The sequence below is a fragment of the Ursus americanus genome, chromosome 24, assembly GCF_024610735.1.
Source record: "Ursus americanus isolate L20-20 chromosome 24, mUrsAme1.1.p, whole genome shotgun sequence".
NCBI lineage: Eukaryota > Metazoa > Chordata > Mammalia > Carnivora > Ursidae > Ursus > Ursus americanus.
In genome coordinates, this window is record NC_142150.1 from 46604888 (window position 1) to 46622113 (window position 17226).

The window sequence follows — 17226 nt, forward strand, 5'->3', positions numbered from 1 at the left end:
CGGGTGGGCGGAGCCTCGCCGCGGGCGGGCGGGGCGGCGCGCGGGTGGGCGGAGCCTCGCCGCGGGCGGGCGGCGGCAGCAGGAGACGAGGGAGGGCGGGTCCGCGGCAGCTGCCTTCGGTCAGCCGGTGTCCGGCGCGGAGCACAGAGGATGGCCTCGTGGAGGTGACATGTTAACTTTTCGGGATAATTCCTGGTATCAGAGCGGAAACAGTGACGTTGTCAGAGACAGGCAGAGAGAGAGACAGCAGGAGAAAGAGAGAGCGGGCACGGGCGGGCCCAGCCGCAGGCGGTGGCCCCCGGTGCCCCCTTTCCTTTCCTCCCCGGCGGCGCCGCGGTCCGGGCAGGGCGGGCGGGAGGCGGGGCGGGCCGAGCTGGCCCCTGGCGGGCCGTGCTGGGGGAGGGGGGGCTATGTGTCTAAGGCTGCTCGCGGCGGGCGGCGGGCTGCCCCGTTCTGGCCGTGTCCTTGGCCGTCGGGTGCTCGGCGTCCCCTCCAGGGCCGGGGCCAGCGGCCGCGGAGTCACCGAGGGGGCCGTGGGCACTCCGCTTGGCGGGCGTGCTGGGGGCCTGGGCCGCCTGCCCGTTCTTCTCGTCTGAAAAAAGTTGTTTAATTACGTCAAAGAAGTTACTCAATGGGCTGCCTGGGTACACAGAACAGAAGACAAAAGAGAAAACAAGAAAAGGAAACAGAAGAGAAAGAGGAAGGGGGTAAAGAGAGAGAAAGAGAACAAACAAATGAACGAAAGGGTCTCCACGAGAGAAAGAAAACCCAGCGAGATGAGGTCTGAGCCGGGAGTGGCAGGCGGGGGCAGGTGGGCAGCAAGCGGGGCAGGCAGGTGGAGAGACCCCTCCTCCCTCACCAGGCCTGGCCCCCTCCACCTCAGCCACTAGTCCCCCCTCATCCACCCCGTGGCCTGGCCAGCTGGCCAGCCCCACTCTGGACACTGAGGCAGAGAAACCACCACTGCCACAAGCCCCAGGGCTGAGCAGGAACCCGGGACCCCAGGCCGGCTCTGTGCATGGGGCCAGGGAGCCTTCTCTGGGCTGGGGTGGCTGGAGCCAGTATGCCCACCACACTCCTCCCAGAAGGCTTGGAGCCCAGCCCCTGGCCAGCCCGGGCAGCACCCCACGGACACAGAGGTCAGCAGCAGACAGACAGATGGATGGATGGGTGGACAGGCATGGAGGGCTTGGATGTGGGAGGGCTGAGGGCAGGCAGCCAGAGTGGGAGCCCTGATCCCAGAGGGCACGTCCTGAGGGCAAGAGGAAGAGGGCAGAAATTGTCTGACCACGCCCACCTGGGTGGGCCTGTTCTCACTGTCCTGATACCTCTGCTCTGCTCTACTTCTTACACCTGCCCGCCTCCAGCCCAGAGCAGCGGGCAGGGGAGTGCATGCACAGCACACCGCCACCACCTCCCCCCGCACTGGACAGAAACCTTTACATCAGCCTCCTGCCCAAGATCTGAAATTCACCCAGACCCCAGGCCAGAGTCCACACGTGGGACCCTTGCCGACCTTAGGGCATGGGGACCTTTACTGCTCTGAGCCTTGGGGTCCCTTCCTGGCCTGCCTGGATCCTAGGGCCGGGCCTGTGGCTGCCCTAGGGGGTGAGTGACCATCAAGGCTGCTCCTGGCAGAGGTGGGGGACTGGGTGGGCCCGAGTGTGCCCATCTGGACCCCGCATATACACAGGGACCCCAGGATAGCCCTAAGGGTGGCGGGGGCGGCACCCAGCCAGGAGCAGGCTGCAGGTGGGGGTGACAGGCTGAGGGGTCCCAGGTGAGCGTGAGGGGTTCTTACCACATTTGGAAAGCCTCCCCGTCATCATTTCCATACAGTTAGTGGTGTCTGGAGCACAGAACGGAGAAAGGAGGGAGGGAGACGTGTGAAAAAGTCTTCCCACTTGGACCCCTGGCCAGGCGCTGCCCTCAGCCTCTGGCCAGGCCCTCAGGGAGGGGCAGAGCCCAGTGTGAGGCGTGGCCATAGCCAAGTAGGGTGTTTGCTGGGGCCAGCAGAGCAGAGAGAGGGGCAAGATTGGGAGGGGTGGAGCCCAGAGCAGGGCAGGGCTTACAGAGGGCCAGGCCGGGTGGGGTGGGCTGGGGTGGGGCTGGCTCAGAACATGGCACTGAGTGGAGGCCTTCTCCTGGGCAGAGAAGAGTCCTCCTGCAACCAGAGCCGGAACACTGGATGTGGCCCTGCCCCTTGGGTGCCTTGGGCCTGCCTGGTACCCATCCCCTCTGTCCTGCCCTGGGCCCAAGACTTAGGCTCTGGAGCCCAGAAGCCCAGGGCTCTGGCTGTGGTCTACTCTGGCCATCTGTGTGTCATCACTCTGCCACTCTACAGCTCAGGCAGCTGCATGGCTCCCATCTGCCCCTCAGCTCGTGTTGGCACCCCCTCCCCTGACCCTCTCCCACCTTCTGCTGGGCCTGGGAGTGTTGGTACTGACAGGGGACTAGGGTGGGGGGCTCTTCCCTCAAGGCCTTCGCAGTGGTCCATGCTGGGTGGGGTGTGACCTCTTGGCTTCCTGTCCCTAATGGAGTGGCCACCAGGTCTCTTGCCCTGGTAATTGAGGGCCCCCACTTCTGCCCCCTGCTCACAGCATCTCTAGGACTGAGCTCGCCAGACAAGAGCACCCGGAGCAGGAGGGAGGATGCTGGGAAAGGCCAGAGTGCGCGGAGACCCATCAGGAGGCCTGGGGATGGATGCGCTGGAGTCCTGGCTTAGGCTCCCCAGGTCCAAGGACCCCCGAAGGAGGACACGGGAGACAGGCATGGGGCCCAGATTAGGTACCCAAGAGCTTGCCAGGACACGGGTTCGGGCACGGGGCTAACGGAGGCCCCCGATTTGGGATGGGGTTAGGACTGGGGGTGGAGCCCAAGGGAAGGGTGGTGTCCACCTTGTTCACTGCTATGCCTGGGACTTGGCACCAGGGACATCTGCTAACGGGGGCAGAATGACCTCTCTTAGGTTACTGTCCATGGCCCGGCCATGTGGCTGCAGGCCTGGGCATCTGCTGGGCAGCACACCAGGCCCTGGCCTTTGCTCACCTCACTGGATAAGCTCTGTCCTTCCCTGGCCTCAGTTTTTCTCTGTCAGCCCTACTCTGCTCTGAGATGGAGGCCTTAAAGGCTCAGGGAGCCACCCCTGCCCCACTCCCTGCTTCCTATGCCACCTGGCTCCCGGCGCCAGGCTGCTGGGGCCACCCCCGCCATGACCTGCCCGTGGGGTGACGAGGCACATGTTAAGGGAGAAGAGGGTGACACACACGATGAAATGACGATGGCAGGGGCTTGGGGGGGCGGGTGGGGCTGGTCTGGCCTCTCGGACCCCACCAGGCTGGAGGAAGGGCCCACTGAGGCTCCAGCCAGCTGACGGGGGTGCTCGGAGAGAGGGCTCAGGCTGGATGCTGTGCTCCGGACCCCAAACCCTGACATGGGCCTCCCAGCAAGCATGCCTCACTACCATCCTGACAGCAACCAGACACCCTCGCTAATGGACGGCGGTGCGTGCACATGCCTGCCCTGCCCAGATACGGGCTCACCCACCCCCACCCACAGTGGACATGTAGCCCACTCCCCACCAGATGCTGAGCAGTGTGGGCTCTCAGGCCCTTGGACCCCCAGCACCTCCAGGCCTGGGCCACCCCTTTCTCTGTGTGACCCCCTGTAGGCCCAGCTGGGGATCCCCCCCCTTTGGGAACTCATGGCCAGACAGTCACAGGCCTATCACGGGGAAGGCAGGCAGCAGGCAGCCCCACCATGTGTCAGCCAGTGTGGGCGCTGGGCCCACAGCCTCACAGGGTACTTTTAGGGGAGCCCTGTGGGCGGTGGGCTCCCAGGAAGGACCTTGGCCACTGCTCTCCTGGAGCCTGTTCTTGCCGGCCCAGGGCCAGGTGGCCCGTGTCTGGCTGCTCAGCCTGGGTGCTGGGCCCTATGCGGCCTGTCCAGGGCCGGGAGCTGGCCGCTGGATGCGTGCGTGGGCACAGGGTGCCTTTCTTGGGGCCAGTCCGGCTCTCGCCAGAGGACCTGCCCGCAGCCCCCTCCCTGCCCCTGCAGCGGGGCCAGACACCTTACCTGCCAGCGTCAGAGGCTACTCTCGTAGCTGGTGGCCACCTTCTGGCCCTTAAGCCCAGCACCCCAGCTTAGTCCTGGCGCTGGCGGGGGGGGTTCTACAGTGGACAAGAGGTGCCTTTCAGTGTGGTGTGCTGGGCCCTACCTCCCTGGGTGTGCAGAGACGGGCCGGCCCACTGCGCCGGGGAGGGCCCTACCCCCTGGGGGTCAGGGAGGTGGGCATGTCGAAGGGGCCACACCCCTGCTCACCAGCCCGCAGGGCGGCCCGAACTGAGCCCCCGCCTCACCTGACAAATGCTGGGCAGAGGGCTGGTCATGTGTGCTCAGTAGCTGGGTCTGAATGGTCTCCACGACCCTCTTGAAGCGGCGGCTGGGGCCTGGGGGAGACAGGGGGTCATGCCCAGGACAGGGCCGTAGCCCGGAGCCCACGCCCTGGGCCCGTGGCTCACCTGACAGGAGCGTGAACGTGACGGAGTAAATGCCGTTCTCCTTCTGTGCCGCCCCGCCCTCCGTGTAGGTGATGTCCACCTGGAACTTGACTGGCTTCTGGAACACAGCCGGGCCCCCCGTCGCCTTATACTCAGCCCGGAAGCTCGTCTGCGAGATGACGCTGTGGCTGAGGCTGGGGATCTGCGGGGCGGTGGGCAGCGTGAGTGCTGTGTGCGGCCAGCCGCCCTCCCCCCAGTGCCCGCCCTTTGACGCCTCCTGGCGAGCCGGGCCGGGAGCCTCTACCTCTCAGCTTGGGTGCGGGTTGGGACACGGGAGCAGAGTGGAAGAGGAGAGGCGGGCCGGGACCAGGGTGACAGCCTCCCGAGGCTGGGGCCACAGGGCCGTTGCCAAGGGCAGCAGCCCGCTGCTCTGCGGGCTCGGGAAGGGCGCCCCTCCCAGTGTGGTCAGAGGGGCCCCTGTGCACTTGGCATGTGGGCAGCAAGGGGAAATGCCCTTGAAACAAAGTCAGGAGGCAGTCTTGCCCGGGAGGGGTCACCCCTAGGACAGGGCTCCACAGCTCAGGAGGGCAGTGCTGGCCTTGTGGTTGGAAGGTCCAGCCCATGCTGGGAGGCTGAACAGGGGAGGATCTCGCAGGGGTGGAGTGAGAGGGAGGCCCAGACCAGGGGCCCTACGGAGGAGAGCGGGCTGCCGTGGCAGGCGGCCCCCTCGCCCTCGGGGAACTTGGGCTGAGGCCGCACCAGGCTAAAGCAGCCCCCATGGCAGGTCTCAGCCCTGGCGGGGGGTGGGGGGCAGTTTCTGCTGCAGGGGTGCTGTGATCCCCGGGGAACCCAGCACTGGGCCAGGCCCCCTGACAGGACTCTGGAAGCAAACCCTCAGGGCGTTCTCCCCGTGCTCAAAGATCTCACAGGGACGGACGGAGTGCACCCAAGGCTCAGCGCGGCCCCCCTCAGGGAGCCGCCAGGCCTCAGTGGGAGGCAGGGGCTCCAGGAGGCGGCAGCCGGTGGGGGTGGGTGAAGCGCACGTGGGAAACAGAGACAGGCCTCTGGGACAGCCCCGGCAGAGGTCCCTCTGTGTCTAGGCCCCGTGTCCCCTCCCCTGTGAACTGCCTGCACTTCACTCCCTGTCTCGGCGAGCTGTCACCCCCGAGGCTCGTGCCCGTGCCCGTCCCCAGTGTGCCCACAGCCAGGGCTGTTCAGCATGAGAGCCAACCTCCCTCCCCAGGCCCGGGGCCCATGCGGTGCCCCTGTGGTTCCAGCCAGGGCGGACGGGAGCCAGTGTCCCGTGTAGGACGCCGTCCCCAGACGGGTGGGAGGCTCACCGACAGGAAGGCGTGGACGATGTCCGCTTTGATGGAGCTCAGGGGCTTGTCCTTGATGACCACGAAGATCTGCTCCTCCTTCTCCAGGTTGATGAAGTTCCCAAACCAGGACTTCTTGGCGAGCCTGGGGAAGGGAGGTGGGGGCAGAGGGCTGCTCGTATCAGGGTAGGCTCACTGTCAGCCGAGCCTCTGAGGACAGACCTGCCGTCCCCTCCCAGCCAGGGCCAGCTTACCGCCCCAACTCCTCCCCTCCCACCCTCCAACTCCTTCCCTGGCCCCCGACTCCTCCACCCTGACCCCACTGCCCTAATGCTAATCCCGCAGTCTTGGCCTGGCCCCGTACCCTCATGCCTGCCTAGGTCTGGGCACTGCCCACCAGAACCCACCAGAAAGGAAAGGAGAGCCCATCCTGACCCCCAGCCTTACTCCTCTCTGTTTTAGCCACCAAGTTTTGGGGGAATTTGCTATGTAGCGATCCTGGAGCAGCCTGGAGGAAGGTGCCCCCTGCCCTGGGGCTGCATAGGGAGTGGGGGCAGTGCGGGAGGCCGGGGTACGGGGTCGGGGCTGGCCGGGGAACTCTGCGCCCATATGGACAAATGGACAGGAGAGACACTGCATGGACAATAGGTCCTGAAGGCCCAGGATGCTACATGCCCCTCCCACGTGGTGGGACAGCCTCAGCTTCCCCCCCGACCACCCCCTGTCCTTGAGGACCAGGGGCTGCCCAGCTGCCTGCTGCCTAGCCCAGGGCACTCTGGGACATGGAGATTGCTCCAAAGCCAGGTGCTGTGCTGGGCGGGGCCGGGGTGTACCCTCCTGCACACAGCCCCTCACCTCACTGGTGCCCAGAGCCTCCCTTACTGTCCTCTGTCTTCCATCTGGCCTTGTTACTCTGTCCTGCGTCTGCCTCTGACCTGTGTTGTCTGCATCCCCCTCCCCCCCAGTGCAGTGCACACCGGCGTGGGCACCCCCCAGCTGGCCCCGCCATCCTGCCTCCTGGATACGCGCCGGTGCAAGCCCTTCCGGGGGCGTGGACGGGCCTGGACTTGCTTCTAAGCAGAACCAGAGGAACAGATGTCACCTCCAAGAACATGTGACTCAAGGCCATGTCTCCTACTTGCTAGCAGGTCTCCACTGCTTGGTGATGGAGCCAGCTGACATGACGGAGAGGCCCTCGGTCCAGCAGCCCACAGGACGTGAATCCCGCCCACGGCCACGGGAGCTTGGCCATAGGTCCTGCCCCCAGCTGAGCCTGGAGGGGACCACAGCCCGCTGACTCCTTAAAGTGGAGGGCCCAGCTGGGCCAGCCCAGGGACTGACCCACAGGAGACATGGAGCGTATGGTGTTTAAGCGGCTGAGCCCGGAGCAGTCTGCCAGGTGGCAGTGCTAACACGTCCTGACGGCTGTCTCGCGGCTCCGGCAACGGAACGCGCCCATCCAGACCACAAGACCACGAGGCACAGGCCGCCCCGGCCCAGCAGCGCGCTCCGACATCGGCCCTGGCAGGGCGAGCCATAGGGGCTGAGTCTCAAGCACCTCTCTGTGGTTTTCCCGACCACATGACTTCCCCTTTTCCTGCCCGATTCCAGAGCTGGCCTCTGCTCGGCCCAGGGACCCTGACCCAACAACAGCACAGAGGTGAAGGCAGGGAGGCACGTCCTGCCGGGCCCCTGGTCGCCGGCCGCGTCCGCCTCCTTCCCCACATGCTGCCGTCCTGCCCGCGGTGCGCTCTGGGTCTGGCACTCCCGAGCGCAAGCTCCTGCCCCAGGCGCTCCCCGCGGCGCCCCGGCACCAGCCACGGTGCCTGTGCCCAGCGAGTATGTGGGGGGCAGTTCTGGAGCCCGCATGTGGGGTTTCTGCTTCTCCTCCCTTGACGAAGAACACCGAAAACATGTTTGTATTTTGGGAACCAGCGGTTTGGCATCTGGAGTAACAGGCAGTCCCATGCCTGGAAGAAGCTCGAAGGAGCCAGAGAGGCAGCGCCAGCCGATGTCACGTGTCAGCTGGGCCACCTGGGCAGCAGCCGGGTGTCTCCAAGTAAAGCGCCCACTCTCCCTGACGTAGTGGGCCTCGTCAAAGCAGGCGAAGGCCTCAGGAGCAAAGGCTGCAGCTTCCCCAAGGAGTTTGGCTCAACACTGCACAGTGAATTCCCCACCTGCACACGTCACACTCAGGGCTGTGACATCAGCCAGACCAGAATCTCCACCTGCCGAACCTATGGCCTCAGACCTGCCGGCGCCCAAACCTGCACGCTCGTGCACACGCACCCCACTGGGTGCTTCCCGGACCCTGACACACCACCGGCAAGCACGGCCTCTGTAGGAGGCCTTAGCTGTCCTGGCCTCCTGGGCCACCGCACGCCTGCTTGGTCCCATCGGCCACACTTGCCGGGTGGTGGGCGCTGGCCAGGACCCCCAGGAGGGACAAGGCCTGCAGAGGGACTCGAGAATGAGAAGGGGGGGCTGTGGGCCACCTGCACAGCGTCAGCTGCCGGGGGTCTCCGCTGTCGGGACGCCCAGCAATGATGTTAGAGGGGTGTCTGCGAGCGCTGCGACAACAGCAGGAAGTTTTGGCCGAGGGGCGCTAACAGCGGGATGGGAGTCCCTAACCCGTACACGCCGCATCCCCAGGCCCCACGCAAAGCACGGCACGTGGTAGCAGCTCCTGCTCAGTGACGAGACGGCGGCCTCCAAGGAGGCTGCCTGTGTCCCCAGCCGGCCCTGCCCTGTCTCACAGCACAATTCCCGTTCGTGCGCCCTCTTCCCGGGGCTGCAGGACCAAGGCCGCCGCCAGGGCGGGGGAGTGGGGGTTAGGGTCTCTCCAGGGTCTCCACCCCAGTCCAGACTGGCCGTGGGGTGATGCTTGCCCGTCGCCTGCCATGGGCCCTGCTCCTTTCTCTTGGCGATGGTCAGCGGAGGGCTTGGTCTGCTCCTGGCCTTGAACAACGCCACCCTCCCCTGGACACGAGTTCCCACCAGGCCACTCCGTGGCTGTTCCTCCTCCGTGGCCAGTGCCATGTTTTTGCCTTGAGATGCCCCATGTCTATGAGCCCCCGAGTTTCTGGCTGCGTTCCAGGCTCTGTCCTGCCCGCGGGCAGCCCTGCTCAGCTCGCCCAGCAGAGCGCTCCTTGGCGGAGGCTACCTGCCGCAGACACCACGGACTGCTCCTGTCGCGCTCCCCTACTTGGTATGTCCAGGGCCGAGCCTGTGTCCAGAGCAGGGTGAGCACACCTGCTACGAGGGCTCGGGCTCCGGTCCGCAAGCCTCCCCCAGCGTGGAGGCCGGGACTGTTAGCTGACGTGCCCCAGCCCCTCCGAGGCATGGCCGTGCTGTCCCTGGCCTCCAGCCAGCCCCAGGCTGTGGCTTCCGAGCAGGGCCCGGAAGAGCCGGCCAGCTCCCTCAGCACCCCAGGCCCTGCTCCCCAACCTGGCGTTCAAAGTGCCAGACACGGAGACGCGGTGCTGAGAAGGAGAGGTCCCAGGCAGGAGGTGGAGGGGGGATCTGGGGCAACACAAGGTCACGGGGAGAGGGGGAGGAGGACCTGGAGGGGCCCGGGTACTTTGCCCCAAAGCCCTCGTGGGCCCCCTGGCCCGCCATGGGGGAGGGTCCAGCACGGGCCTCCCACACACACTCTGCGTCTGGGCACCAGGAGGGCGGACGACGGCTCACCCTCAACCTTCGGCAGTGGCCACTTACTCTGGAGATGACTCCGGGGTTAGGTTGGACATCTCCTCGGGTGTCGGAACTGCGCACACGGGAAAGACAGGGAGAGAAGGTGTGACTACTCCGCCCTATCACCAGGACACCCCCGCCCCGCGCCGTGGCTGGGGTCTCATGGAGCCACCCTGCCAGCTCCAGGCCCCCGCCGGAGCCTAGGGCCACGGGGCTGCCCCAGCCTCTGTGCTATAATCAGGCCATGCCTTATCTGGCTTCCAGCCAGCCGTACTGTCCCGACAGATGGCACCCGTCCCCCATGCCCACGCACTGGCTGTGCTGGAGGCTCGGACGGCCCGGCAGTGCCCACCGACCCTTGGCACCCCGTGCGCTGCAACAGGCTCCCCACCGCTGCCCCGTCCCACAGGCCTGTTGACGGCCCTCGCCCCCACCCGCCACTTGGCTGGCTATCGTCCTGGGGCCCAAGTAGCCTGGCCTCAAGTGGTCACTTGGCTGAAGGGAAGCCATGGAGCTGGGAGGGCCCCAAGGTCACGCCCACCAGGCCTCCGACACACAGCGGGCAGGCCTGGGAGCAAGCAACCGTCTGGACGTACTGCCCGGGCCTGTACCATCCTAGAGGACACAGACTGCTGCCCGGGGCTCGTGGTCAGGGAACCAGCAGAGAGGAGAAGGGGCGGCCCCTGCCATCCCCATGGCTGCTTTTCCCTCCACTGACCTTGCAGTTTCCGGCGGTGGAAGCGGGGTGACCCCAGGAAACTGTTCTTGATGGAGTTGAGCCGTGTCCTCCAGGGCACCCCTCCGACGCTGGGGCTGGATGGTGGCGTGGGGTTGGGCGTGCCCGCCGGGCTCTCCTTGGGCGTGTGCACGGGCGTCCCCTTAGGGGTGGGGAGGGGACTACCCCTTGGAGAGGGGTGAGGGGTCACCTGTATGGTGGGGACAGATTTGGTGTTTGGTTCAGTCCCAGCGGCCAGGAGCCGGGTGGGGGCCGGCATGGTCGGCAGGCCCGGGGGCAGGGCCAGCTGGGGGCCTAGGCCCCCTGGGACAGGGGGTTGGGCCTGGGTGCCAGCCGGGAGTGGGTTGGACTTGGTGCCCTGCAGTGGCTTGTCGGTCAGCTTGGCCTTGCTCGGCAAGGTCTGGGTCTTGGGGTTGGGCCGCGAGGCGGCCTGTGGAGGGAGGACGTGTCCGGGCCGAGAGGTGCTCCGACAAGCTTCAGGCTCCACGGAGGTGGCCAGGGGGCAGGCCACGAAGGGGCTCTCAGGGGGTGGGGGGGGCAGGGCAAACTTTCTGACAGGCTACAGGGCAGGTGCAGGGGGCAGGGAGCAGAGCTCGAGGGTCCGCGAGAGCCGCCGTGCGAGCGCCCGCCACCCCCCGCATGCACACACAGCACCAGGCGGGCCAGAAAGAAATGTTCAAGCAGGACCCCAAGGCAGGACCAGCGGGGACAGGCAGGCGTGGGGGTGGGAGCGATTGCCATAAAAGAAAACAAATAACAGGAGAAAACAAACAAAACAAAAGAAAAGAACGTGCAGTTAGCCAGAGCGGCAGCAACCACGCGGGCGGCCCCAGCGGCAGGCGGGGGGCACGGCCCAGCCCAGGCTCTGGGAGCCTCCCCGGCCCCCCCCCCCACCGGTGCACGCTGGGCCTCTCAGAGCTGGGGGTGGGGTGGGGCGGGAGCTCACCCGGGGGCTGCTCAGCGGGCTGGTGGACAGGCCCGAGGAGGCGCCGCTGATGGACCTGGACCTGCAGACACAGGTGCGGAGAGGGTCAGCCGGGAGGGGCCGCGGCTCTCGGCTTCTCTCCCCTGGGCGGACCCTCCAAGAGGCCGGGAGCCCCAGCCGAGAGCCTCGAGGCCGCCATGGCCTGCGCACGCCTGGCCACAGGCAGGGCTGTCCTGCTGTCCCCACCCTGCCTCTCCCAGGGCCCAGGAGGGCCCCACAGCCCCTTCAGGGGGCCCCGTCGGAGCCCCAGTTCGGGGGGCTGGCTGCCTGTCTCGGGGCTCCTCTCCTCTACGTGGGAGCTGCCCCACGGCCAAGGCCCAGGCCCAGGATTGCACTGGGGAGCCCTCAGCAAGGGTCTGTTAGGGGCTTGGGTGGCCAGAAGAACGAGGTGGGACAGGTGTTTCCTGGGAGCTGCATCCAGCCCCCATGTCAGGTCCACTGTCCAGACCCTGGTGCCCCAAACCCAGCCAGAACCCCAAAGGCTGAACTGCCACAGGCCCTGAGTCCTGTGCTTGGCTGAGAGCCTCCCATCCTAGCACGTGGGCCACCAAGAGGGCACTGGCCCAGCCCTGCCTTGCCCACGGCCCACTTGCCCAGCCCAGAGCTGCCCACAGCACGCCGGCCCATAGCCCTCTCCTCACTGGCACCACGAGGGCCTGGGCAAGGCCAGGCTGGGGTGAGTGCTGGCTGGGACCACGAGCCTTGTCCACCACCGGCCCCACTGGGCCCGCAGACCTGGTGGGGCAGGAACCGGGCGCCCTGCGGGGCAGGGGCCTCACTCCACCACACCACACAGCCTCAGGGAAGGCACACCATGCTTGCTCAGCCCTGGGTGCTGGCACCTGCCACCCTTCGAGGAAAGAAACGGAGGGGGGTACCAAGGCAGCCACAAGAGAGAAGAGGAAAAGAGTGAAGGCCTGCCCGCACCCATCAGCCCAGCCCCGAGAGGTGCCCTCGCCCACCCACTCACGCCCCGGCCCAGCCCCTGGGCCTGAGGGAGGAGCTGAGCCCACTCTGACCAGGGCCCCGGCATTTGTGGGGTGGGGCCCCACGGCAGTTAGCCTCCAACTCCTTCACCCAACGCAGCCACGGAGCCGGGGACAGCACTGACCTTGCTCCCAGCCCCCTGGCCGAGCCTGCCCGCAGCCAGGACCGTGCCCAGAGCCAGGCCTGGGTCCAAAGCTTTTGGATGCTGGGAAGGGAGTGGGGGCCATTGGTCCCGGCTGGTGACCACCCCAACAGCCACAGGCCGGCAGGGCAGCAGCCAGGAGTGAGGCCCAGCGCCTGGGGCCTGCCTGCCACTGAGCCAGCCATGCACTCGTCACTTGGCACACGGAAACCAGAAAAGCAGCAGTGGAAGGAAGAGGGGTGGGGGCTGCCTCCACACCGTCCTGTCTAACGAGGCCGCCACCTGCCCGAGACAGAAAGGAGGGGGCCAGCACGCAGAGCAGCCAGGGTGGGGCGACAGGTGGGCAGCGAGAGGCCAGCAGTGAGCAGGCAGGGGCACGGGCAGGTACGGGAGCAGGCGGGGGGGAAACGGGTGAGGCCCGACCACCATCGCCCACGGGCAGCGGGCCCTGCAGGGGCAAGGCTGGGGGGCTCAGGAACGCCAGGCCCCATGCAGAGACCCCTGAGACTGTCATGCCTCCTGCCACCTACTGGGGAGCCTGCCACGCCCTGGGCTGCCGGCTTCCACTCTGGCCCCTGTGGGCAGCACAGAATGGGGGAGGGGAGAGTAAGCAGGGCCACGCGGAAGAGGCCTCACAGCCTGCAGACACTCGGGGGTCCCCGGGCAGGGAGAGCGCAGTGGGTCTCCCCACCCGGTCAGGCCAGCCACTGGCCTTGCCCCAGCAGCCCACGCCTCCTCGGGGCTCAGGCCCACCTGGCCCAGGCCCTTCCCCAGCGTGCTGGAGGTCTCCCTCGCCAGAGCTGCGAGGGCCGGAAGCGCCTCAAGCTCCGCCCTGCCACCAGGCCCGCCGTCGTCCTTGGGGCTGGGGGGCGGGGGATGGGTGGGCAGGGTGTATACCTGTCTTCTTTGCTGAATTGGGGGTGGGCTTCAGCGATATCCAGGCTTTTACTGAACATTGCTTTACTACAGCAGGAACAAAGCGAGAAAACAGAGTTACTGACGCAGCCCCACCAGGCGGCCCGGGAGGCCGGACCTCCGCACAGCTCCACACGAGCTGGGCATGGCCCACCTGGCCCCAGGCCAGGCACACGGGCACGAGGGGAGGTCAGGCAGGAGAGCGCCGGGGCCACAGCGCACCCCACCCCAGTGACCTGCTGGGCGGGGGCGGGGGGCGGGGCAGGCCTTGGAGGATGCCCAGCACCCACCACCAGCCCTAGGACCCCTCCAGCCTCAGCTGGTGGCCCGCTGGGGCCCAGTGCCAAGTGGCCAAGCCAGAAAAAGCAGCGGAGCCTGGAGCGGCAGTGGCAGGTTGGGAGGTGCCGGGAAGAAGGGACTCTCCGGGGACCGCCACCGGGGACCACCAGGATGGTCCACAGCTGACCCTGTCCCAGCTCCTCCCACCCCGAGGCAGCCAGGCCTGGAAGGCAGAGCAGGACCCTCGGCTTGGTGGCTTCCCATGCCCGGCCCCCTGCTCCAGGCGGGTGAGGAGGGAGGGACGTGGGGTGGCCAGGATGAGGTGGGCCCTATGTCAGCACTTGGCCTGCACGGGGCAGGTCGATCGGAAGAGCAGGGGCAAGGCTCAGGAAAGGTGGGCTGGCGAGAGGTGGCCTCTCACCCTGGGGGCCTGCTGGGGAGAGGGGTGCCCACAACAAGCAGGATGCGAGGCACAGTCAGGGCAGGAGCTCAGCCAGCAGAGACCTTTCTCCCCGCCACCCTCACCAGTGCCCCAGTCCCGGAGCCCACGGGCAGTGGGCCATGGTGGTCTGGAGCCAGCCCGTCTCCCTGGGGGAGGCCTGGGACCACCGAGAGAGCAATGACCACCAGCCAATGAGCCCAGTTTAATCATGATGGTGGCCTTGTTTCCTGGCAAATACCTTGAGAGGCCTGGCTGTCTCCAGCACTCAGCCCCCAGGTGACCAGGGGCAGCCCCAGAGCTAGGACCCCCAGAGCTGGGTCTCCAGGTCCCAGAGCTATGGAGAAAACCCCCACCTGGGCGGGAACACTGGGCCCCTCCCCAAGCAGGCCCTGCGCGGGGCCAGGATGAGGATTGGCTGAGGGCCCCGCCTGGCCAGCCAGAGTCAGCGGAGGCCCTGCAGGACCAGGGCACCCTTCCTTCCTCCAGGGGGTGCTGTGGGCACAGCCCAGACCTGCTTGTGGCCCTTAATCCTTGTCCTTCCATCCTTGTCCTTGATCCCCACACCACCACAGGTGACCCAAACATGGGGCCAGCATCAAGTGGGGACAGGCCTGCTGGGTGGCTCTGAACATGGCCTGACCCCAGTGTAGCCAAGTCCAGTCCACTCCAGTGCAGCCCAGCGCTGTTCCAGACGGCCTGACCCGCCCAGTCCAACCCAGGCCCACAGAGCAAAGCCCAGTCCACCCCAGTCCAGTCCAGCCCAGCTCAGTCCACCTCGGTCTATCTCTGTCCAACCCAGCTCAATCCAACCCAGTCCAGTCCAGTCCAGCCCAACTCAGCTCAGTATAATGCAGCTCAGCCCAGTCCAGCCCAGTCCAGGTCAGTCTAGCCCAGCACAGTCCAGCCCAGTCCAGGTCAGTCTAGCCCAGCACAGTCCAGCCCAGTCCAGGTCAGTCTAGCCCAGCTCAGACCAGCTCAGCGCAGTCTAGTCCAGCGCAGTCCAGCCCAGTCCAGCCCAGTCTAGCCCAGCGCAGTCCAGCCCAGTCCAGGTCAGTCTAGCCCAGCTCAGTCCAGCTCAGCGCAGTCTAGTCCAGCGCAGACCAGCCCAGTCCAGCCCAGTCTAGCCCAGCGCAGTCCAGCTCAGTGCATCCTCGTCCAGCTCAGCCCAGTTCAGCCCAGCTCAGCCCAGCTCAGTCCAGCCCAGTCTAGCCCAGCGCAGTCCAGCCCAGTCTAGGTCAGTCTAGCCTAGCTCAGTCCAGCCCAGTCCACCCTCGTCCAGCTCAGGCCAGTCCAGCCCAGCCCAGCCAAGTCCACCCCAGTCCAGTCCAGTCCAGCACAAGCAGTCTGAGCACCCCAGCCCAGCCCCTAGCACAGCGTGGTCCAGCCGCACCCAGTGGCCTTGGCCCAGCCCCAGGGCCGTGGGCAGGGCGGGGGGGGGGGGGCAGAGATGAACGATGTCAGGCCCAGCACAGCCCATGAGGACTGCTAACGCTGACGAGGCCAGGCCGCCAGGAGGCGGAGTGGGGGGGTCCTCCTGGAAGGCACGCACCTCTGGCCATGTTGGGCCATCTCGATGGCCCGCCGCGCGGGCACTGGGGAGCCGCCATCTGTCACGCTGAGCACCTCCATGGACTTGCGTTCAGGCCGCCGTTTGCCGTGCCGGTTCAGCATTGGGGAGTCCACACGCTTCCGGGGAGGGTCTGTGTGCAGACAGGGGTCAGGGCCAGGCAGGCCGCTGGGCCTGAGAGGGGCATCATGGGGCCAGGCCACCCGGCCACCTTATACCTATTTCATTTCTGGGGGGCAGGTCCTCATCCTCATGGCTCGGGTACCTTTCTTTCCGGTCCAGGAGAAGGAAATAAATCATCTTCTCCTGGTTTTCCCTGCAGTGGGCGAGAGGCACCAAGAAGGCTTGGCAAGTCCGTTCCTGGGTGGCGTCCCACCCTGTGGCCGCCTGCCTGGGAGGGGCCGCTGGGGCCCCAGACCACGCCACAGCCCCCCACTGACGTACTCCTCGGACAGCAGGTCCTGCAGCAGCTTGTTGCGGTCCCGGAAGCAGCCCAGCGAGTGCATGCTGTCCAGCACGTCGGGGTCAATGTCCTCCAGGCTGGGCAGCGAGCGGATCTGCACCTTGCGGGGGATGGGCTGCTCTGGCTCTGGCTCGTTCTTGCCCCCTCTGTGGATGACAGACACCGCGGGGTCACACCTCTACTCCGCAGCCTAGGGCTCCTCCGCCCCCACCCCGAGGTGCCGGGAGGGCGGGGCCCACCCGTTCCCGGGGCCCCGAGTCTTGCTGCTCTCCCTGCGCCCAGCCCCTGCACGCCTCCTGCATCCTGCCTCTGCCCAGCGCAGGCCGGCCTGGGGGCCCTGAGAGCCAGGAGCGGCTGAGGCTGGGGGCAGGCCTGCGCTGGGCTGGGTCACCCCCCGCTTTCCCTAGCAGGCCCTCCAGGCCACGGTGACGGGTGAAAGGCAAAGCAGGCGACGTGGGAGGAAAAGCTACTTACATATACCATATGTGTTTCTGAATGTGCTCTAGCTACAAGGGAAGAGAAACAGGGAGTTAGTACGAGGAGGGACGGAGGAGCCCACGTTAGGGGGGGGGGGGCGGGAGCACGGGGAGGGAAGGAGCGCAGGAGTGCGCAGAGAGCAGGACAGGAGGAGTAGGGGAGGAAGGGGCTGGAGGGAGGGTGCGGAGGGGAGGAGCAAGGGAGAGAGGGCATGGGCACAATGTGGGTGGAGGGTGGGGAGTGTGGGGAGGGGCTGTGTCCCCGGAGGCTCCAGGCTAGCACCCCTGAGCCTGCCTACCCCAGGTGAAAGAAAAGATGCGGACCCAGAGAGAGAAGGAAGGTGGGCAGGGCTAGGGGCCTGCAGGCAGGGCTGGGGGGCCTGGACCGCAGAGGGAGTGAGCACGGAAGCAGAGTGGCCTCCGGGGTCCAGGGCTCCGGGAGGAAGGCCAAGGGAGGAGGGCAGGGGAAGCAGCCAGGGAGGCCCTCCTGAGCACAGGAAGGGGCTGGGTGCAGGTGAAAGCAGGAGGCTTGGGGGCCGGCCCTGCTCTCCCCCCACATCTACTCGGAACAGCCCGGTTGGGAGGGTGGGGGAGGGCGGCCTCTTGGGCACTGGGCCACCCCTGTCCTGGAGAGGCCAGCCAGGGGAGTTCTGCTGCCCTTGCTCTGGGGACCAGCCCTCCTGGCTCGAGCTGAGGAGCTGAGCCGCAGGGAGGCCAGAGGCT

At 66.8% G+C, this 17226-nt stretch overlaps 1 protein-coding gene across 8 annotated transcripts in view; it reads right to left on the reverse strand.

Moving 5' to 3' along the window:
* BRSK2 (BR serine/threonine kinase 2) overlaps window positions 1-17226 on the reverse strand; it is a 62778-nt gene continuing 45552 nt past the window's right edge. Inside the window, exons 9-22 of one of the 8 annotated variants that reach the window (XR_015721487.1) lie at window positions 16502-16533; window positions 16009-16173; window positions 15783-15880; window positions 15547-15697; window positions 13259-13324; window positions 11194-11254; window positions 10230-10437; window positions 9536-9584; window positions 5840-5963; window positions 4521-4701; window positions 4359-4448; window positions 4075-4169; window positions 1802-1849; window positions 1-192 (exon numbers count right to left, since the gene is read on the reverse strand). Coding sequence is in view for 6 of the 8 variants with exons in the window: in XM_087855148.1 (XP_087711274.1) it covers window positions 173-192; window positions 1802-1849; window positions 4359-4448; window positions 4521-4701; window positions 5840-5963; window positions 9536-9584; window positions 10230-10806; window positions 11194-11254; window positions 13259-13324; window positions 15547-15697; window positions 15783-15880; window positions 16009-16173; window positions 16502-16533 (1662 nt within the window). In the remaining 2 variants the exon portion in view is untranslated. Of the gene's footprint in view, window positions 641-1769; window positions 1850-4074; window positions 4170-4358; window positions 4449-4520; window positions 4702-5839; window positions 5964-9535; window positions 9585-10229; window positions 10807-11193; window positions 11255-13258; window positions 13325-15546; window positions 15698-15782; window positions 15881-16008; window positions 16174-16501; window positions 16534-17226 lie in introns of those variants that run through there. The other 7 variants (XR_015721488.1, XM_087855147.1, XM_087855144.1 and 4 more) reach the window with 7 other exon arrangements.